Below are 22,662 nucleotides of genomic sequence, written 5' to 3' on the forward strand. Positions count from 1 at the left end.
TGCACTTGTCCTTGTTGAACCTCATTAGATTTCTTTTGGCCCAATCCTCCAGTTTGTTTAGGTCACTCTGTATCCTATCTCTACCCTCCAGGGTATCTACCACTCCCCCCAGCTTAGTGTCGTCCGCAAACTTGCTGAGGATGCAATCTACCCCATCCTCCAGATCATTAATAAAGATGTTGAACAAAACCGGCCCCAGGACCGACCCCTGGGGAACTCCGCTTGTGACCGGTTGCCAGCTAGACATGGAGCCATTGATCACTACTTGTTGAGCCCTATGCTCTAGCCAGTTCTCTATCCATTTTATAGTCCATTCATCCAACCCATACTTCTTTAACTTGCTGATAAGAATACTGTGTGAGACAGTATCAAAAGCTTTGCTAAAGTCAAGGTATATCACATCCACCGCCTTCCCTACATCCACCGAGCCAGTCACCTCATCATAGAAAGCAATCAGGTTGGTCAGGCATGACTTTCCCTTAGTGAATCCGTGTTGACTGTTCCTGATCACCTTCCTCTCCTCCAAGTGCCTTAAAATGGATTCCTTAAGGACCTGCTCCATGATTTTTCCAGGGATTGAGGTGAGGCTGACCGGTCTGTAGTTCCCTGGATCCTCTTTCCTCCCTTTTTTGAAGATGGGCACTATATTTGCTTTTTTCCAGTCCTCAGGGACCTCCCCCTGTTGCCACGAGCTTTCAAAGATAATAGCCAATGGCTCTGAAATCACCTCAGCCAACTCCCTCAGCACCCTCGGGTGCATTGCATCCGGCCCCATGGACTTGTGAATGTCCAATCCTTCTAACTACAACAGTTTAAAATACCAGTATAATTATATCAGTGTACCTGGTGAATCTTTCCTGTGTAGCTAAATCCTAAGAGCTGGTTTTGTGGTATGGACAAATACCCACTAAGATTACAAATGAAACATGGCTGGTTCTTGGGTAACGGCCCTAAGTGTAGGTCTTCAGACTGCATCCGTGTAGGGCTACTTTCAGATACATAATTGCCAAAAAGGATCAACAGCATTTCACCATCCAAGTGAATACACCTTGGCTGAAGGTGCAGGAAAGGCACATGTTCCATTCAAGCAGAATATTTACTTAGATGTGAAGCAGACTGTACTTTATTGCTCACTGGACCCCTTTGCAATGCAAATCAGCAAGTGATCAACAACTCATGGGCTTTAGAAACAGATCCCATGCATGCGTGAGACATAATCCATTTAGAAATTGGGATAAAAGTTCTGGAGAGGAGCAACTGGTTCAATTGCTTGTGGATTAATGCCAAGTAATGCAAATGACTGTTTCTCATGCCCTTGACGAGTAAAAAAATTCTGCACAGTTTAACAGGAAAACATTGTCAGCATTTTAAAAAAGCCACCACAGGATACCTAGCCTCTGTCACTAGCACTAGAGATTAAGAAACTGAAAGAATAATATATTAATGTATGCCATTAATTCTTTTTGGACAATGAAACTAAACTAATCAGATTCTCTTTCTTGTTCTCCTGCAATTGCCTGTACTTTCACAGTTTAAGACTTCTAAAGAAAAGGATTGGATAAACCTATTGTTTTGGGTCTAAACTACTTGAGTGCTAACAAAAAAGCTGGCAGGGTTTATTTTTGCCCCAGTGCAGATACATGTAAGTAGCTACCCCAGTACAAAACCCTTGTGTGTATGCCTCAAACTGGTGCTAGGCCAGGCTTCCACTGGCTGCAGCTGCCAACTCTCCTGATTTTATTGCAAGACCCACAATACTTTGCTTTTTTTCCCTCAAAGCCAGATACTGGAGCCATGGGATTGCATGAGAATCATAGCTTTCATTTTAAAGGGAAAAAAAAGTTGCAGATAAAAAGTTGGAAAACACTATCTCTAAAGGCTCCAAAACCAGAAGGCAAATGGAGAGAACTCCAAATCTATTATTTTGGAAAGGTCATGGTTTCAAGCCAATCTCATGATTTTTGAATGCTTGAGGTTGGTAATGCTGCTGTTATGACAATCCCTCTTAAATTACAAGGGTAAACCTCATTGGTGCAATCCCTGTTTTGCAATGGAGAAGCAAGACTACATTAAGGGTTGTACTGGTGGAGATTCCCAATTTTTGACAAGTCCTAAAACAGATATGCTGCCATATTCCCCTCCACCATACCCACACACATCTCCCCACTCAGAATATACTTATGGACTAGGGTGTCTTTACTATCCCCATCTGGGATGGAATCTTACTAGTAGCAGAGTCCCAGGAAAAATATGCAACAGAACTTTTCATTACAGCACAAAGAGCATGACCGCGTATTGCGTTCACACTCCCGATCAGTTTCCACAAGCAAGTTTGCCCATTGCTAGATTTCCTTGCAAATTAAATTTCTGCAGGATTGTTTTGTTTGATTGAGGTTTGTTTGTTTTTTGTGGGCAGGGGGAGAAGAGGAGGAGGAACATAAGAATGGCCATACCGGGTCAGACCAATGGTCCAACTAGCTCAGTATCCTGTCTTTCGACAGTGGCTAATACCAGATGCTTCAAACGACATGAACAGAAAAGGGGAGTCATCGAGTGATCCATCCCTTGTAATCCAGTCCCAGCACCTGGCAATCAGAGACCTAGGGACAGCCAGAAAATGGGGTAGCATCCCTGACCATCTTGGCTAATAGCCATTGATGGACCGATCCTCCATGAACTTAACTAATTCTTTTTTGAATCCATTTAAAGCTTTGGCCTTCACAACATCCCCTGGCAATGCGTTCCACAGGTTATCTGTGAGTTGTGTGCAGAAGTACTTCCTTTTGTTTGTTTTAAACCTGGTGCCTATTAATTTCATTGGATGATCCCCCTATTCTTGTAGTATGTGAAGGGGTAAATAACATTTCTTATTCACTTTCTCCGCACCAGTCATTCTATCATATGACTAAGCGAGGGGATCTCTTTTCCAAGCTGAACAGTCCCAGTCTTTTTAATCTCTCCTCACATGGAAGTGGTTCTATACCCTTACTCATTTTGGTTGCCTTCTCTGTATTGTTTCCATTTCTAATAGATCTCCTTTGAGATGTGGTGACCTGAACTGCATGCAGTATTCCAGGTGTAGGAGTACCATGGATTTATATACCGGCATTATGATATTTTCCTGTCTTATCTATCCTTTCCTCATGGTTCCCAACATTGTTAGCTTTTATGTCTCCTGCTGCATATTGAGCAGATGTTTTCAGAGACCTATCCCCAGTGACTCCAAGATCTTTTTCTTGAGTGGTAACAGGCTAATTTAGACTTCATCATTTTGTATGTATTGTTGGGATGTTTTCCAACGTGCATTATTTTGCATTTATCAGCACTGAAGTTCATTTGCCATTCTGTTCCCCAGTCACTCAGTTTTGTGAGATCCCTTTGTAAGTCTATAGCAGGCTGCAAAGAGTTAACTATCTTGTATACTAACTTTGTATCATCTGTAAACTTTGTCAGCCCACCGTTTACACCTTTTTCCAGATCGTCTATGAATATGTTGAACAGCACTGGTCCCAGTATAGAGCCTGGCAGTTCCACTATTTACTATTAAATATTGGATACACCACTATGCACCTCTCTCCATTCTGAGAGCTGACCATTTATTCCTTCCCTTTGTTTCCTGTCTTTTAACTAGTTACTGATGCATGAGAGGATCTTCCCTCTTTTCCCATGATGGCATACTTTCCTTAAGAGCCTTTGGTGAGGGACTTTGTCAAAGGCTTTCTGAAAATCTAAGAACACTATATCCACTGGATCACCCTTGTCCATGTTTGTTGATGCCCTCAAAAGAATTCTAATAGATTGGTGAGGCATGACTTCCCTTTACAAAAGGTGTGTTGTCTCTTCCACAACAAATCGCATTCATTTAATATGTCTGATAATTCTGTTCTTTACTATAGTTTCAACCAATTTGCCTGGTACTGAAGTTAGGCTTACTGACCTGTAATTGCCAGGATCACCTCTGGAGCCTTTTTTAAAGAGTGGCATCACCTTAGCTATCCTCCAATCATTTGCTATGGAAGTTTATTTAAGTGATAGGCTACATACCACAGTTAGTAGTTCTGAAACTTCATATTTGAGCTCCTTCAGAACTACTGGATGGATACCATCTGGTCCTGGTGACTTATTACTGTTTAATTTATCATTTTGTTCCAAAACCTCCTCTATTGACACCTCATTTAGGACAGTTCCTCAGATTTATCACTTAAAAAGAATAGCTCAGATGTGGGAATCTCCCTCACATCTTCAGCAGTGAAGACCAATGCAAAGAGTTCATTTAGGGCTTGTCTACACTGGCGCTTATGCCGGCAAAACTTTTTTCGCTCAGGGGTGTGGAAAAAACACCCCACTGAGTGACGTAAGTTTTGCCAGCATAAGCGCTACTATAGACAGCGCTATGTCGGTGGGGGAGAGCTCTCCTGCTGACATAGCTACTGCCGCTCATTTAGATGGTTTCATTATGTCAGCAGGTGAGCCTTCTCCTGCTGACATAATGCGGCTACACTAGCGCTTATGCTGGCAAAACTTGTTGCTCAGCAGGGTGGTTTTTTTTCCCACAACCCTCAGCGACAAAGGTTTTCATGGCATAAGCGCCCACGTAGACAAGCCCTTAGTCTCTGCAATGGCTTTGTCTTCCTTGACTGCTCCTCTAGCACCTCAATTGCCCAGTGGCTCCACTGACTGGTTGGCAGACTTCCTCCTTCTGATATCCTTAAAGAATTTTTTGCTGTTAGTTTTTCAGTCTTCTGTTAGTTGCTCTTCAAATTCTTTTTTGGTCTGCCTAATTATACTTTTACACTCGACTTGCCAGAGTTTATGTCCCTTTCTGTTTTCTTCAGTTTCCTTCCAGTTTTTAAAGGATATCTTTTTGTCTCTAACTGCTTCTTTTACTTTGTTATTTAGCCAAGGTGTTTTTTTTTTAAATCCTCTTACTCTTCTTTTTAATTTGGGGTACACATTTAATTTGAGCTTCTACTATGGTGTTTTTAGAAAGTTTCCATGCAGCTTGCAGGCATTTTGCTCTTGTGACTGTACCTTTTAATTTCCATTTAACTAGCTTCCTCATTTGTGTGTAGTTCCCTCTTCTGAAGTTAAATGTTACTGTGGTGGGCTTCTTTGGTCCCGTCCGCCCCAGGATGTTAAATGTAATTATAATATAGTTGCTATTACCAAGTGGCTCAGCTATATTCATCTCTTGGACCAGATCCTGTAATGCATTTAGGACTAAATCAAGAATTGCCTCTCCCCTTGTGGGTTCCAGGACTAGCTGCTCCAGGAAGCAGTCATTAATGGTGTCTAGAAACTTGATTATTGAGTTTTCTATTTTTGTAACCGCTCTAATCTCCCTGAGCATTTCACAGTCAGCATCAGCATCCCGGTCAAGTGGCCGGTAGTATATTCTTACTACTACACTCTTATTATTCAAGCACTGAATTTCTATCCATAGAGATTTTATGACAGTTTGATTCATTAAAGATGTTTGCGATATTTGGCTCTATGCTTTCTTTCACATATAGTGCTACTCCCTCAGGATGTGGGGGGGGCGGGATCAAAAATAAGATGTGAAATAGTTTACAGCACGTTTTTCCAGTCCTATGGTATTAGTATTTTGAAGAGCTCCGGGACACAGTCAATTTAAAGAAAAAAAAATCACACTTCTCTTTGAATATTTTTGTTACAAACGACGTCTATAACCTGAGATGCCCACAGCTCAAAAAGAATGAGAGGAAATAGCACTATTATGTTCAGTATGTTTATTTGGTACATCTAACAACATTTTGCTTGGGGTTTTCACAAAGCAAGAGGAGAGAAACATTAAAAAAAAAACAAAAAAACTAAGATTGTAAAGACCACAGGAGTTGGCAGGAGGACACAGAGGAAGGTTTAAGACCTGAAACTACTGCTAGCTTTTTATTTTAGTCAACCCCATTTCAATTTAAGGTGTCTTTTAATCCTGAAAGTGCTTTGCAAAAATGAACAAACCAACAAACACTTATGTAGGTAACTAATATAATCATTTTAATGATTTTAAATGGAAGCAAAGGTAAAGAGACAAATTCAGTGGCTGAGGCAGGATTAGAACTCAGGAGCTCCTGGCTCCTAGCCTTATGCAGAAACCACAACATCAAGTCAGCCCACTCCCTGGGCTCTTATTGGAAGACTAAGAGGGAAATCCCTTCTTTTTCTGAATTAGACCAATTATTTAAAGGGTAGAAGCTGTGGTACACTCACCTAGATTTCCCCTAAATTCCCACCCTGGCCCCTTCTTAGCATTGCCATCTAACCACAGCTAATCTGTGAGGAGCTCAGAAGATTCCCACCACTTTACCCTCTCTCTTCAGAGAGCCACAGATAGCCCCTCTTTGTCGAGAGAAAAGAAGTGTGAGCAGCAGCAGCCCTCCAAAGCTGAACCCAGGGAACAATCCTGCCTTGACTGGGAGATGGAAAAAGCTTTTATCGAGTCAAATTCTTATTTTTTTCTGATACAATGTACGTAATTGCTGCTCTGAGCAAGGGGCAAGCAGGCACCCCTGCCCTTCTGGTGCCCAAAGCACAGCCTCCAGCTCCCTGGGTACAACTTCTGCCAGCTTGCTGAAAGAGGCCAGTGGTCACATCTATTCCCATGCAGCTGTCTGACCCTTGCCTATTCTCTCTCCTACAGCTGTGTTCCCTACTGCCCAAGGTCACAGCAAGCTCATTCTACTACAGGATTCATGTGGTGGCGCCCTTGGACTAGCGCTGTTTCTAATATAGAGGAGCAAAGCTCATGGTGCAGCCGGGAGTCTCATGAAGCTTTCTGGTTCCACACCAGAGGAGAGAACCTTTGACACCACAGAAGTTACAAAGGAGTTTGTCTACACGGGAGCTTACGGTGGCAAAACTTTTGTCGTTCAGGGGTGTGAAAAAACACACCGCTGAGCAACTAAGTTTTGCCGTCATAAGCGCTAGCGTAGCTGCGTTATGCGGGTGGTTTTTTCACACCCCTGAGCGACAAAAGTTTTGCCGGCATATGCACCAACGTAGACAAGCCCTTAAATGTAACCAATGAGAGCAACCTCGCCCTCATTTAATTAACCACTCTGGCTGTTTGCTCCTCATCAGCGTAGCTAACACTGAATAGTCTGGGGGCAATTTGTATACGACATTATAGGACTCGTGATCAGATCAGAGAGTGCCCCCCCGCTGAGGAGCCAATTGCCTGATTACGCTCTGTAATGCTCTTCTGAGGTGTGAGCTCTGCGCTTCTGCTAGTAACACTGACCAGGCTGTTGTTCTAAACAGCAACAGCAGGTGCATGGTATTATTAATGTGGCTTACATTCAATACACGGATAGATCAGTTTAAGACTGAAATAGGTGGCAGGAAATGTTTTGCACCAGTATATGTGCTTCCATTTGACTTGCATTATTACACCAGGAACTCTTAACAAGATATGCAAAAATTATAGCACCACTATCCATTGTTTGGCAGCCAATTAAGGGGCTGACAAATATTTGCTCTTCAGGAAGAAGACTGACTTGCTTGGAGATTTGGATTTTGAAATGCCATCACCTTTTTCATATGAATAAATCCAGGATTCCTGACCCTTTGAATAATGTAATAGGTACCATGCTGTCTTCTCCTCGCCTACCCTCAGTGGTAAGAAGCAGGGTCAATACTATAAGAATTATTTTCCGTCCTGGCCATTTATGTGAGTTACCTGCAAGAGCCAACTACTGGAAAAGCAGTTTGACACTATTTGAATAATTGGCAGGACAGAAGATGATACAATTAGGAAGTTAAATAGTCACCAATCTGCTGCAGAGTGTCCATCAACACGCCAGCACTGATCAAAATGAGGCACATTAAAGGCAATGAGCCCTAAAGTCACCTCCACATTTTATTTATCTTCTGACACAAACAAAATGAACAACCTTCAAGCAAAGGTCTCTAGGAGGCCCACTACTACTGATGGACTGGGAGCATCACCTAGGCCAGGTCACTGGACATCAGCAATGCAAGTATACATGCCACACAGTCCTTTCACACTCTCTCTCAGTTCCCTAATAATGGGTGGGCAGAAGTGGAGCTAAAGATAACCCTGTTTTGTAAAAGCTGAAGTGCAGAGGTCTCCTCACTTTCTCTTTCCCCTGTTCATGAATGCACACAAACCCTTACTCTGCTGTCTGTCATCTGCATGTCTGCACTGTCTGGGATATAAGGAGACATCTTGCTCAGATGGCACTTTTATATTGTTGCTTGAGCTTTGTATCTGTCTTGCACTGATGTAAATCAGGAATAACCCCACTGAAGTCAGTTACACTGTTGTAAACAAAAGAATCAAGCCCTGTGTAAACGTTAGCCCTGTTGAAGTTAACTGAATCCTGATATAATCTAAACCCAGTGTGGAATCTCTTACATCAAAAAGACCTCTGCAGAATGAGATTTTTAATGTCAGAAGGAGAATCATTGCGAAGCCCCACCAGGCTACAATTCCCTTGACCCAGATTTTGACAGCTGTTTTGTACTGCAAGTGCCTTGATCAAAGGACCTCCAATTAAATCATTTTTAAAGGTTAACAGCGATGTCTGATGTTAACAGTTGAAGATAGTTGTAAAAGCAGTGTTTACTTTTCACTGGTTATTCTATTTGCTTACAATGCATTCCATTCAACTTGGACAAAGAAAACAGCCAGTTCTTTTTATTGTCCTTTATTGTTTATAAAGAATTCAATTCCACTTTCTGGTTCACATGCACCAGCACAAAGCTACATCTAGCTTGTAAATACCAGAGAATACTTTTTGAAATGTAAGAGAAATGTCAAGGAAAATATTACTACTATTGGCGTTGAGTCTGATAAAACCAAGATTTTATAAGACTTCAGTTTTGTACCAATATGACTTGACAGCATCAGTGACAGGTGGCTAGAGGCAGAGGGGACTGGTGCTTATATATATGGGTTTACAGCTTGTTTTCGCTGAGCTGTGTAAGCAGCATTTTAATTGCCTCATTTTTTTATTTTCTAGTTTGCTGATGTGATGGCTTTTTAGTCTTAATTTAGGCTATTAAAATATTTGCACCAGGAAATCTTATAATCCCTTCAGTGGGGGCAGATTTATTGTCATAACAGGGAGCTGCCCTTCCATAGCAGAGGCCCATTTTTAATGCTGATGTATATGCATTTTACTTGGATTCTAGCAGACCTACCTCTTCTTATTCCATGAAATGCAGCAGTTTGAGCTAAGCCTCAACCCATATTCAATGGAAAAAAAATATGTTAATGTAGTTTATTGGTTGCTTGGTGGTGTATCACCCCCTGCAGAACGCTGAGTTAAGCAAAACTCAAAAAACAAGGAAATGCAGTTAAGGCAGCCCATACAACCTTAACTCTGCCCTATTTCAGCAATGCCTTAACATGCCCAGTTAACACACACACCTCGCATAGCTGCTGCCCTGTATAAGCTCTTCACCGCCTTTTACAGCCCATTTACTCCCACCCACAGGATTCCATGTAACACTATTAAAAGACAAAAAAAAAAAAAAAAAAAAGAAGGTGAGAGGGCTAAGTAAGTTTAACTGCATCATTCAGGGGATAGATTTTTCAGACCCCAGAGTGACAGTTATTCTGACCAGGCCACAGTTTTTTGCCATTGAATTTCTTAATTTTTTTTAACAGGAAAAGCTAATGACGTCATTAGGAGCTAGCACTCATTTAGGCAGTTGTACTCAGCATGTCCTGCAATTAAGCATACTTAAACAGTGCCCCCCCTTTCCCTCCCACACCAGTTGTGTCCCACCAGTCCTGCTTCAGAATACCTTCCGAGCCATGCTGCTCCATTCAAAGCATTACCTCCTCCAACTTGGCCCCTCCCCTACTGTACCCTAAGCCTCCCCACTGCAAGCAGGTAATGCATCTCCCTGAAGTCTTCGCTCTCTGGTCTGCAAACATTTCTATGACAGTTACCTCCCCTCCCCGTAACCAGATTCACCTCCAGTGCCTGGAGTGAAGGACAATTATGTTACAGAGGCACAGCGTTGGGGTACAGGAAGGTTGGGGTCCTGGGTGGTTGGGATCCACTGGCAAAGCTAGAGGTGCTATGCTCCCCTCCATCTGAGCCCCAACCTCTCATCTCCCCTCACATCCATTCTCCTTCCCTCAATGAGCCCCAAAACCCTCCCCTTTTATTCCCCCACTCCTCAGCCCCCAATAGCCCTCTCCTCCCAGGAATCTTTCATAGGTATATTTTTTCTCCAAATACTTTGATTACATTCCCTCAATACTAAACTGCCCCCCATGATTCACAAAGAGAGGTTGCTAGACTACAATTCCTTTTATCTTAGTTAGGGGTTTGCGATTAATTTATCCTTAGTTATGTTAATTGAAGGGTGAGTTCACAGCCATCAAGAGGTCTGTGATTCATCCAGTCATTAGTTCCTTTCCGTTTAACAGTACAAGACAGCACAAGAAAACCATTTTTGGAGGGGCACCCTGTCATTTAGGAACCCCTTGGTCAAATTACCCCAAATTTGGATCACTAACGAATAAGCCCACGCTCCCATGAGGCACGCCAAATTTCAAAGCATTCAGAGTTACCATTCAGATTTTACAGCACTTACAAGAATAGAGTTGGAAGCATATACATTTGCAAGAACTGAAACCCCCTAGCCATTTTTTGGTATTGGCACATGCACAGTGTAAAAATGGACAATACCATTCTCCGTTTGGGTCCCCCAAAGGTTTTGCGAGAGCCATGCACTGCCTTGGGTAAAACCCAACAGACAGACCATTTTGACCCATAGCTCATCTGTGGTTTGATCTCCAGCTCTGTGCAAAGACACACACCTAGAAACATTTTTAACTAGCTATTGGGGGTGTGGGGAGGGGTGGATTATCTCCAGAATCCCTAGCTCATGATTCCAAATTTGGGTCACTAAATCCTATTCTGCGCCCTCCTGGGGCACACCAAATTTCAAAGAAATCTGACAACATCGATTTTAGAAGATTTAGGTCAACTTTTAAACAGATGCCAGGAGGCAACCCTAAGTACAGCAGTGCTCCCGCAACACTATAATATAAATACTTGTAGTAGTGTGGCATTGCGGAGCTGTAACTTCATGCTCATGCAGTGATCACTGAGGCTTGGTTATAGCTTGTGCTGTTATTGAAGAATATGTACCAGCTTTCTAAACAGAGATCCATCAATCCTCAGTCCTAACTTTCAGCACCCCCTGCTACCTTAGTCCTGGCTTCCCCACAGATTCAGACACTGACTCTCATAGACCAAGAAACAATTTAAATTAGAGCTCTAGCTAGTCCCATGCTAGTTTTGAATTCATCTTGGTTTTCTGCATCTGCTTCACACTAGGAGAGGCTCTGCCAATCACAACGTTTCCACAGCCCTGTACCAGACAGTTTTAATCTGCACGACATTTCTTCAGAGTATCAGCAGAAGCAGCTCTTTTGATTATCATAAGCAAGGCCATTGAATTGACATGGTTATGCTCTGTCCCTTGATGGCATCAGCAGGCTGGTATTGGCTGGGGCAGTAATTCGGTCAGTCGTAACCCTCACCCTACTGGTAAAGTAAACAAAACTGAACAAAGGCAGATACCTAGCTGCCAATCAGATTGAGAGATGTCTGCATCCTCCTCCCTAAGAAATATGCAATGAAGGAAGTGGCCCACCTAAGGAGGAAGGATGGACTTGTGGCCAAGCCAATGGAGGTGGCAATTGAGGAGATCTAGGTACGACAGTTTTGGGAAACTGCCTACATGAATTTACGAATTCCTGTATGATTTTATAAACTATTTTCTTATCTCCTTACTGAGGTCTTCCACTAAAGACTTTCATGTTAGATTACATCATCCCTCTTGTGTTAAGGGGAGGGAGTGTGATATCTAAGTGTCTGTCCCTGAATTCATGCATCATTAAAGTCTATCTGTAATTGATTAATCTTGCCCTAGCAGAACAACAGAGACTATCAACCAAAGACTCTTCACTTGCTAATGACTCAACTACTGTAGCAAACAGAGGATGTTGGCAGCTGCAGCTCAGAGAATCAGAGAATGGAAAAACCCCAGGGAAGAGACAAGGTGTCAGAATCTGCTGTTAAAAGGGGACACTCTCACTAACAAGGAGAAACCAGAACCAGCAGGGAAGACCTAGCAGCAGGAGAAGGATAGGTACAGAAGGATCCTGGATTCCCTGAAGGACATTCAGACACAAAGGACTCTCAGGAGGGGTGAAGAAACTGAGGGAGGGACTTATGTGTTTGTTATTCTTCCATAGATCTCTATATCTCTGTACCACGTTTATGAGTAAAGTATGTGTGCTTTAGAGGTGCTTTTGCACGTCTCTGTGTTACTTGCTTTAATTGTCACAAAGTCCCCAAAGGGTGAAACTGTAAAGTGGAGTACCTCTGCTGATGGAGTTCTGGAGGGTCTGAGACATCTACTGGTGAGACTTGAGGGGCTGGCCCAGACCTTGGGGCCTAGGTCTACAAGGCCCCTGTGATGGGGTGCCTACCCCACACAGGCATAGAAAGGCTCTGTCCCAGAAGAAGCAGGGGAGGCAAGTCCTCGAAGCAGCCCAGAAAGGCTGTGTAAGGCACAACCAATCAGGGAGTGAATACAAGGAGTAACCAATCAGGGTCCAGAAGGCTCACATAAAAGGAGTTGCAGAGCCAGTTGCTGCTGGGAACTCAGGGATTGAGGACTGTGCCTTTGAGGGGCTGAGAGAACTATAAACACCTTGGACAGAGCAGCTGCTGGTAGGGACCAGGGGAAGAAGGAGGAGCTCCTGGCTGGCTGCTGAGACTGGACCGCTTAAGGCCAAAGTGAAGGTAGAGAAGTTGCTGGGGCTGTGAGAAAGTGGCCCAGGGACTCATAGCAGTGTTGAGGGAAATTAAGAGGTGCAGCAGGAGGCTGCTATTCCTGGGTTGGGACCTGGAGTAGTGGGAGGGCCTGGGTCCCCCCCACTCACCACTGAGGAAGTGGCTTGACTAGTGGACACAGATACACATCCCCAGATGGGGAAAATACGGATGGCGACCTAGCCAGAGGGCTGAGTCGCAAAGACGACGTTGCGTTTCCAGAAGCCAAGAGAGGGGCTATAGGCGAAAGCAGAGACAGAATGACTGTGCAGACCACAGATGGGGGTGTCGGCCTCAAGCTAATCCTCAGAGTAACCAGGAGGAGGCGCCAGTCTGGCAGTGAGGGAGGCACCCTGTGACAGCCCTGCATCCCAAGAAGGGGTACTAGCATTAGAGTCTGTACTCAAGGGATATGCCTGAAAGGCCAAACTCACAGACAGTATCTGGACACTGCTCAGAGTCAGTAAGCTTAAAATCATAGGGGATCCAAGGTTTAGATTTAATACAGCAGCCGGTTGACAATTCACAAAGGGGAGCTCATACTGAGCTCTAACACCAGGTTTAATTCCTACTCTATCACAAGCTTCATTTGGTGACTGGGGCTAAATAATTTAGTCTCATCTGGTACGTGGGGATAATAAACCTCCCTAACCCCACATAGGTGTGTGAAGGTTTTTTAGATGTGCTCAAACACTACAGTTAACAATGGCAATATAAATCACTAGATAAAATCTAAATACAGGACTGGTGAGTAGGGACATCCATATCATGGAGTTGGAGTCCAGGTAAGTAGACAGATTATTGCAAAATTAAACAATCAGAGAACATATCCTCCCTAAGACCTGAAGGGGTCACTGGTTAGTAACATGTACTGCAGAATCCTCAGAAGAAGGGTACCCTAAGAACAAAAACTCCCTTAAAGTGCAGGAGGTTGACATTATACCCCTTTTACAGATTGCTAAAAACTGAGACTGACTTTAAGGCCCCAGTTTTCAAATATGTATTCTTATTTTAGGTGCCTCTATTTTTGGCCGCTCAGCTTTTGACATCCAAGACCTCATTTTTGGAGCTAAGAACATAAGAAGGTCCATACTGGGTCAAACCAATGGTCCTTCCAGCCCAATTTCCTGTCTTTCATCAGTGACCAATGCCAGACACTTCAAAGGGAATGAACAGAAAAGGGCAGTCATCAAGTGATCCATCCCTTGTTACCCAGTACCAGCATCTGGCAGTCAGAGGCCTAGGGATACCCAGAGCACAGGGTAGCATCCCTTAACATCTTAGCTAGTAGCCACTGATGGACCGATCCTCCATGAACTTATCTAATTCTTTTTTTAATCGAGTAATATTTTTGGTCTTCACAACATCCCCTGGCAATGAGTTCCATGGGTTGACGGTACACTGTGTAGAGAAGTACTTTTGTTTGTTTGAAACTGGCTGCCTATTAATTTCATTGGATGACCGCTGGTTCTTGTGTTATGTGAAGAGGTAAATAATGCTTCCTTATTCGCTTTCTCCACACCACCCATGATTTTATAGACCTCTATCATATTCCCTCTTAGGAATCTCTTTTCCAAACTGAATAGTCCCAGTCTTTTTAATCTCTCCTCATATGGAAGTTGTTCCATATTCAGTCATTGATACATTCTCCGTATCTTTTCCATTTCTAATATATCATCTCTTTTGAGGGAGCTGCTGCATGCTCAACACTTCTGAGGGGGAGAGGGGAAAAAATCCCAAACAGGCTTTCAATGACTCAAACTGAGCATCCATATGACTGGACTTTTGGGCTAAATAGCTTTCCCAGCTCTGCAACAGGTTTGTTGTGGGGTCTTGGGCAACATACTCAGGACTCTGGCTTCTTGCCTTATGAATTAAGCAGAAGGCATTACCTTCATATAGTTGAACAGACAATAGATGAAGAAAAATGCAGAAATGGGGGAAATTACAGAGAAGTTGTTCCCCACAGCACCAAGCCACATTCCCCTCCCTCCCCCCCTTTAAATGTAGCTGTTTTGCAGTTTTCCCTAACAGTGTCTATAGCAACTCTGGTGCTAAGCTGACTACTCCTAGAGCTGGCTTCAGATCAGTTGGCTTGTTCATAGTTTCCTTTCACTGAAGTTGGAACTCTCTCAGATCTAGAACCATCCTTCTGGTTGTGTTAGAGGTGGCTCTGAACTCAAGAAGAACAGCTTAGAAAACACTCAGAGTTAAGAGCGCAGGCAAGGTGGGTTAAGGAAGAGTGAGCCAACACCAAGTACTGGTCAACTACACCAGTACTAGCCTCCCTCTACTGAAATCCTCTTTATATGCCTCTCTATAGTCTCCCCACATCTCAGCTTTCCAGACACCAGCATGCACAGACTGCAGCTTCACACATCTAGAGTAGCATGAGCAGGATCCGATTTTTAAAGATTGTCACTGTTCTTAAAATCCTCCATAGACCTGTTCCAGCTTAACGGACTTCTCCTCTACCACTTGCTTTTTTTTTTTTTTTTTTCCCCTCCTCTGGGGGGGGGGGGGTGATGGATAAACAAATTTAAGAAATTGGATTTTTTTTTTACTTAAATTAAATAGATTTATATTTTTAAAAAATCTAAAATTAAATTTGAAATTGATTGCCTATGTCAAAGACTAAATTTACTATAAATCTATAAAATACTATAAAATAATTTAAATCATATACAAAAAAATAGCATTAAGCAGTACTTATTTGCCTCCAAGATTTTAAAGAAAGTCAACCCATTGAACTGGTGGAAGTCACAGCTAAGTTCCTAAAAAAAGAGTTTGCTGAAGTGCTAAATCAGCTTTTGACAGCAGTAGCCTCTTCTCTAGGTGCAGACAGAATATTTTTTTCATTTTAATTTCTTCCACTAGTTCAGTTTAATGACCAGTCCATTCAAAGATAAGAAACCAAGTGGGAGATGAAAGAGAAAGAAAACTTGCTTCCTCTCCCAACCTATGAATAAAAACTAGGTGTGAGATATACTAGTCTACAATCTTGAAGGACACGGCAACCAAAAACGATCAGTTCAATTTACTTCCTTTAATGAATCAGTTAGTTTTAAATGCGAAACATGTTTTGACAAACTTTTGGATAAAGTTTTTCCCCTTGTGTATCTAGTTCATTTACAGTAGTTTTATTTCATGAAATGCTACTAATGTGCACATTTAATTAAATTTCTATCCAAATAGAGATTGACAAATCACAAGTAAAAAAGAAATAAAAGTAAATAAGAACTGCATCATTCATTTTTTAACATAGTAAAAAAGTAAACATTAATAATCTGAATAAATAAGTAAAGCTATACAATTGCTTAAATGAAGGTGTATTCTATGATTAGCAAAAAGCATCACCAAATTTAGTGTAAAGGGTTTATTTTAGTTGCAAATCAATGCCTTTTAATTGTTACCAACCAATAAGAATCAGCCTCTCTTTAGGAAAATAACTAAAGTACAAATGCAAAACACAATTACAACTGATGATTTAAATCAATGTTTCCTGCTTGTTGATTTAAATCATGATTAAAATCTGATTTAAAAAAAAACCAAAACCAATCCACCCTTCTCTGGCCTCTGCACAATCTCCCCACCATTAGACCAAGCCCCTTCTCCACAGACAGTACTGTCTAAGGGTATGTCGCCGCTGTCAGATCGACCCTTCTGGATCGATTGAGCGGTCAGTGTAGACCCGCTCAATCGATCCAGAAGTCGACGCTGTAAAACCACCTCCTCAAGTGGCGCAGTGCTGCGTCAATAGAAACACAGTTCCCATCAGCGCAGTGCAGACGCCACGCAGAAGGGAAGCACAGCAGTCAACAGGAGTTACGCAAGCTACTCTGCGTAGCTTGCGTAACTCCCATCAACTGCTGCTGAATCACCAGGTAAGTGTAGACCAGGCCTAAAACAGCTACTTTGTCTCTCCACTTCTTCCATTCTCATCTGAAGGAATATTTTCTCCCTCACCCACTTCTTAATCTTGCCCCCATTGTATTTAACTCCCTATTCCAAACATGCATGGAACAGTTTTGTTTCATACAACATCTTTCACACATGAAATATGTACAGCATCTCTAACTACCGAGTCAGCGCAGGAGAGCCACAATACATGCATGAAGAAACTGGCAAGAAAAGCAAAAGTGACCGTATGCCCACAGTCCCTCAACGCTGGAACTGCACTGGCAGTCCACTCAGTCATCACCTTCCCCTCCCCCCGCAGATTTGGAGCGTTGGAGGCATGCACAGACTTCCTTACCTTCTGCTCCAATAGACACTAGCTTCACTCCTTTGCTAGCAATGAAATCCAGGGCCTTGTTCACATTGGAGATTTTGTGCACTCGCATTTTGCCTCTTTCAGGCTTAGCCAAACGTTCACCTAGCCAGAAAGGAAAAAAAAAAATACAATACAAATTCAGAACTGCTCCATTCCATTCTCTACACCAATAGCTCGACCAGGAAGATCTAAATAAAACAGCCCTGACTCTTGATCCAAGTCACCCATGTTCTTGCCCTCAGCAGTGAAGATACAGAACATGATCTTTTTGGTCACTTCCCCAGAGTTCTAATAATTGATGCACTTTGCTGAACCCTCCTGCCAACAAAACCTCATCAAATACAAAGAGCACCCTTGAGAGGCTGTTCGAGGGCAGGAGAGTAATGCCATTACCATCTCTTAGACACTTATTGGAGTAGGCCACTTGCTATAAGCCTTGATGCATGCTCTTGGGGTGCCTATTAGCCATAAGTTACAGTATCTGATCTGTGCCCAAAACTTGCTTCCCTATGTGCCTGGTCAGGATCTGAACTCTGGAAAGGGCAGGGCATTTTCTCATGAAAACTCTCTGCCATGGAACTGACTACTGCCAAAGATCAGATGAGCCCAAGCCCTGCCTTTTTTAGGATACTTGTGAGATCCATCATTCCGTAAGCTCTGAACAGCGAGGTGCTGAATCACCATGTATGCATACACCAGGAAGCAAAAATTTCTCAGCTGTCAGCAGCTTTATAACTGAATGAGCTGCAAGCGGTGTGCAGCAAAGATAGGTTTGGGAGAATTTGATTTTTACAGTTCTGCAGAGTAGTGTCAGGGTTAGGGCAGTGCTGACAGCGGGGCTGCAGGAGGCTCCTTATGTGGCTGAGGGACCCAAGACCCCTGGGTTCAAGGCAGGGGGCAGACTTCGGTTATCCTGGCCTAGCAAAGCAGAGATCACTGGCCAAGACTGTAAGTAGGAGGATGAGCCCCCAGTTACCTTGCTGCTGTTGAACAGCTCCTGCCTGGAGACAGCCCCCACGCTCCTGGCTGGTGAGTGAGTGAGTGAGTGAGTAGGGCCATGACAGAGGCACTGCATAGGGCTCCCAGCATGGCTGAGGGGCCAGGGATGCTGAATTCCTGTACGCACCAGGTGCAGGAAAAGATTGGATCCTGGCAGGGCATAGCAGAGAGCTGTGACCACAAAGAGCACAAGGCCCCAGCTGTGAGGGAGGCCACCAATTTGCTGAATAGCTCCTGCCCAGGTACAGATTTATTCACCTGCAGGGTGGCCTCCTCCACAGCCAGGGATGACTTCTCTTCCTCGCAGTCCTGGCTGGAAGGGGTGTGTGTGTGGGGGGAGGGGGGCAGTGTCTCTGCTTTAACTGGCTAGCCACAACTGCAGCCTTCTCTGCACCTTGTGTCTGCAGGGATCTGGAGTCAATGGCTCCACCCATCATTCACCAGCTGGCAGCATGGAAGCTGTCCCTGGGCAGGAACTGGGCAGCAGTGGGCTGGCCTCCCCTGTTGTTGGGGGCTCATCCTCCTCCTTGCAATCCCGCCCAATGGTCTCTGCTCTGCCCCATCAGGACTGCAGCCTCCCCTCACTGCAACTTGTCCCTGAAGGATTGGGTGTCACCAGCCCTGAGACAGCAGAGGAAGCCCGCAGCAGCTCTACTGTCACACACCCCCTCACTCTGGTGGCTACCTGCCAGGGGCTGCCTGCATGGTTGATGACACCTGAACCCTGCAGGCAAACTGACAGTTACCAACTGATATTTTTCAACCATTTCAGTGTGTCAGTTGAAATCAATGTTTACCAACAGTTATTGATTAAAATCAAATCCTGCCAAGCCTACAGAAGGGCGACTTCCTGCAATGTCTTTGGGAGGCCATACTGTAGGAAATGAATGAATGGTTTATGTATCATTATGGACCAGGGATTGTATGCACTCCGGAGGGGGTGGGTTACCACAGCTTCTCCAGGAAGTGAAAACAGTAGGGGATGATCAAGGCAAATCACTCAAGTTATGACACCTCCTGGGGGGCTTGCACATTCTGGTTCTTAGTGAATTCTCCAGAGACCAACAGACAAAGAAAGGACTTTTGGATAAACAACCTGTGCTTGAATTGACTTGGGGCTTTCATTCTGGTTCTGGAAAGATGGATATGAATTTGTGATCATTAGGAAAGCCCAGTTATGGGTTTTGAAGGACTGAAACCTACCAGAGCCCTAGGTCAGAATTAGTGGTGGTCTCTGGTAAGATTTTTAGCCTGCAAATAAGCCATTATGTTTTCTCTGTAATGCTTAAGAATAAGTGTGCTTGCTTAGAAGGAGCTGCATGGTAACTTGTAGCTGCTGGCAACACACCTGTCCTAGCCCTTGGAGAGAAAGCAAAGTGCAGATGCTGGCCTTTTTGGCAGTCTGGCTTGCAGGGATATATCAGTGTAAGGCAGGCAGCTGTGCAGCCTTCAAATCCCCAGTCCGAAGTGATTGAGATGCAAGTCTTTGCCCAAGAGCAGTGACTGCTGGGAGCCAGAAGCCTCAAGTGAGCATCCTTGGTGGACAAGTGCAATTACATGCAACCATGACGCACAGTTCCTCTCCATTCCAGAGATAGAATGTGCTTCTAACGGCATGTAATGATGCTCTGCTATCACAGTGGTGGACACTTTAAATGTTTATAAGAAGGTAGAGAAAGTAAAGCGTATAGGATGTATTTGGCCTTTACGGCTCCCCGCTGGGGGCCCTGCAGTCCTACTATCCCCACCCCAAGAAGCAGCAAGCGGAGAGAAAAAGAGCAGCAAAGGTGGGCCCTCCAGCCTTGCCTAGAGAGGATTCTTTGCAGCTGCAGTTTTGAAAACCACACAGACCTGGTCCTCCAAGGGGCTAGCAACAGCCAGTCAGGGCTGCTGGGCCAGATAAAAGGAGCTGCCAGGGCTTAACAGGTCAGTTTCTGGCTGGGACCAGAGAGATGCTCCTCTCTGACCACACGAACTTGAGGGCCAACCAGAGTTTGTTTTCTGGGTGTATTTTGCATTGTTAGGTCCTCTCTCTCCCTGCAAACCCAAGAACCTTAACCCTGAGATACAGGTGAAGCTAAAGGGGCCAGGGAGGAAGAGACCCAGATAAGAAGCAGCAGCTAATTGAATCGAACCATACATGGCTGCTGCTTATAGAGTCTCTGGGTGGAAACCTGGAGTAGTGTGTGGGCCTGGGTTCCCTTACTGGCTACAGATAAAGTGTCAAACCCTGAAAGGGGGCAGGGCTTACTGGGGAGCCTGAACAAAGGGCTGAATTTAAAGGGTGCAGAGCAGGGGCTGAAGACCTTAGCAAGGGCAAATAGATTGTTTATTGGATTCTAATATTTGGACTTTGACTTGGCTGGAGGGCCAAGCCTCTAAAGACCCACCAAGGTTAGCTGGAAGACTGCAGGAGGCACCAGGGCGAGAAAACTGCAATATTGCATCCAGCCACAAGGAGTTACTCAAGAGGTGTATGCACTTTCACAGCAAGCAACTCAGCTCTTTGGCAAGAGCAAGAGTAACCTCTACTCGGGTAGGGCTGGATCTCACAGCAAACACCAACTTCTGACTTGAGTAGAGCTTGAAGAATACTCTAGAAAAGTCTTTGGAAGACGTTCTTCTGAAGTAGTTTGCTTCAGGTATATTTGTGCCCCTTTTGATTGGCTTCCTGTGAATGGTCACATGATCTAGTTTTACTGGCATTCATAGAAAACAAAAACAAAAAACAAAAAACCACTCCAACTCTCAAACTGAATTTTAAGTTATTTTCTGTAAGTATTCATACCAGAAACCTAATTAGATTGGTCACATGTCACCAATCACCTAAGCAGAGCCATCCAAATTGCAGAGAATGAACCAAAAGTTCAAAAAATTGCAAGAGGTTTTGCATTCAGAACTAGTTTTAGCAAGTTGTAAAACATCCACAGAGAGAAAAGTGCAAATTATTGGTCAAGTTATTCATTAGTGGTTATTCACTCAGTTCAGTTCATGTTCCAAAGTCCACTGCTAAGGCCCAATCCTGCACCATTTAAGTCAATGGGAGCAGGATCAGACTCATCACTATGTTTAATGGGGATAAAAAGAGAGAAGTAACTTTTTCATCAACTCTTCTGCCCCATTAAAGAAAGATGGGCTGTTTCTTAAAAAAGGTTTCAAAAGGTGAAGGGGGAAAAGCAGCAGATTACTTCAATGCACTCTTCCCCCCTCACCCCAGTAACAAAAAATTGGGAATAAAATCATTTTAATAATTGTTTCTATTATTTATTGCAGGCCTGTTTCTTTTTATCCAACAGTTAATCAAGAAGAGGGACACTCTCATCTTAACCCTACATTGTAAATAAGTTTCTTTATCTAAATTACTACCTCCATCTTAGATTTAAAATCTTCTCTCACTTTTAATAGGCTAAAGTACATGGCACTCTTAGCTGCTTTCTTTTTGAATTTCTCAAGCTTGTTTACAATGACCTTCATTATGCAAAAGTGAAGCTGGTTTTAATCAGACATTACAGCAGGATATTTGTTTAAAAATAACTCTGCAGTGGAAAAAATGTAAGAACTGAAGACCTTTCCATTAGACTTAGAATATATATGTTTTTTAAATTAGATTTTGGACCAAAGTTTCAAATAACAGTGTCCCTGTAAGAACTCGTCCCTCCTCATAGGTTATAAGAACTAAGAGAAGGGTTTTTTTTTTTTTTTTCTTTCTAGTTTGTACTGCTGCTTTACTTTTCTGTACTTCTCTCAGCCAATTAAAATAATATCGTCACTTACACTTTTTCATGTGCTAGACCAAAAAGGCGTTTACTAAATTTCTGTAACTGTTGTTCTTCGAGATGCATTGCTCGTGTCCATTCCAAGTAGGTGTGTGCATGCCACATGCTCAGTTGCCGGAATGTTTTTTCCCCCTAGTGATATCCATAAGGTCGGCTCTGGAGCCCACCGGAGTTGTGTCTTTGGGGCGCCCTACATAGGCCAACCCCCCACCTCTTCAGTTCCTTCTTGCTGGCTAACTCTGATCCAGGAGTAGATGGGTTTTGGATGAGCAACGCATCTCAACGAACAACAGTTTCAGAAGGTTAGTAACAGTCTTTTCTTCTTAGAATGCTTGCTCATATCGATTTCAAGTAGGTGACTCTCAAGCAGACCTGTAGGATAAGGGGTCGCAGTTCAATTACTTGCGAATTGCAGCACTGCTCTACCAAAAGCCGCATCATCTCTGGCATGCGGAGTGGTGGCGTAGTGTGCTGCAAAGGTGTGGACAGATGACCACGTTACGGCTTTCCAAATGTCCTGGATCGGGACCTGAGCAAGGAATGCTGTCGAGGATGTTTGTGCCTTTGACGTGAGCTGTCAGAGCTGGGACTGGTCTTTTTGCCAAGTCATAACACATCCTGATGCATGACATGATCCAGGATGAGATAACTGGTTTAAGAAGGGGGGGAAAAAAAAAAAAAAAAAGAGGTGGAGGATCCAAATCATGGGTCAGTACGCCATACTCAGGCACACCCTCAAAAGTTCCGTTGGGGGCTAGAGGATTGT

General features: G+C 43.6%; 1 protein-coding gene across 5 annotated transcripts in view; it reads right to left on the reverse strand.

The window, feature by feature from the left end:
• ACTN1 (actinin alpha 1) overlaps positions 1–22,662 on the reverse strand; it is a 138,140-nt gene that overhangs the window by 51,341 nt on the left and 64,137 nt on the right. For all 5 annotated transcript variants that reach the window (XM_067557810.1, XM_067557809.1, XM_067557806.1 and 2 more), the window contains exon 3: positions 17,104–17,223. In XM_067557810.1, the coding sequence (XP_067413911.1) occupies positions 17,104–17,223 (120 nt within the window). The remainder of the gene's footprint in view (positions 1–17,103; positions 17,224–22,662) is intronic.

Source organism: Emydura macquarii, unplaced genomic scaffold (genome assembly GCF_026122565.2).
Source record: "Emydura macquarii macquarii isolate MOO-44397 ecotype Brisbane River unplaced genomic scaffold, CSIRO-AGI_Emac_v2 contig_1876, whole genome shotgun sequence".
NCBI lineage: Eukaryota > Metazoa > Chordata > Testudines > Chelidae > Emydura > Emydura macquarii.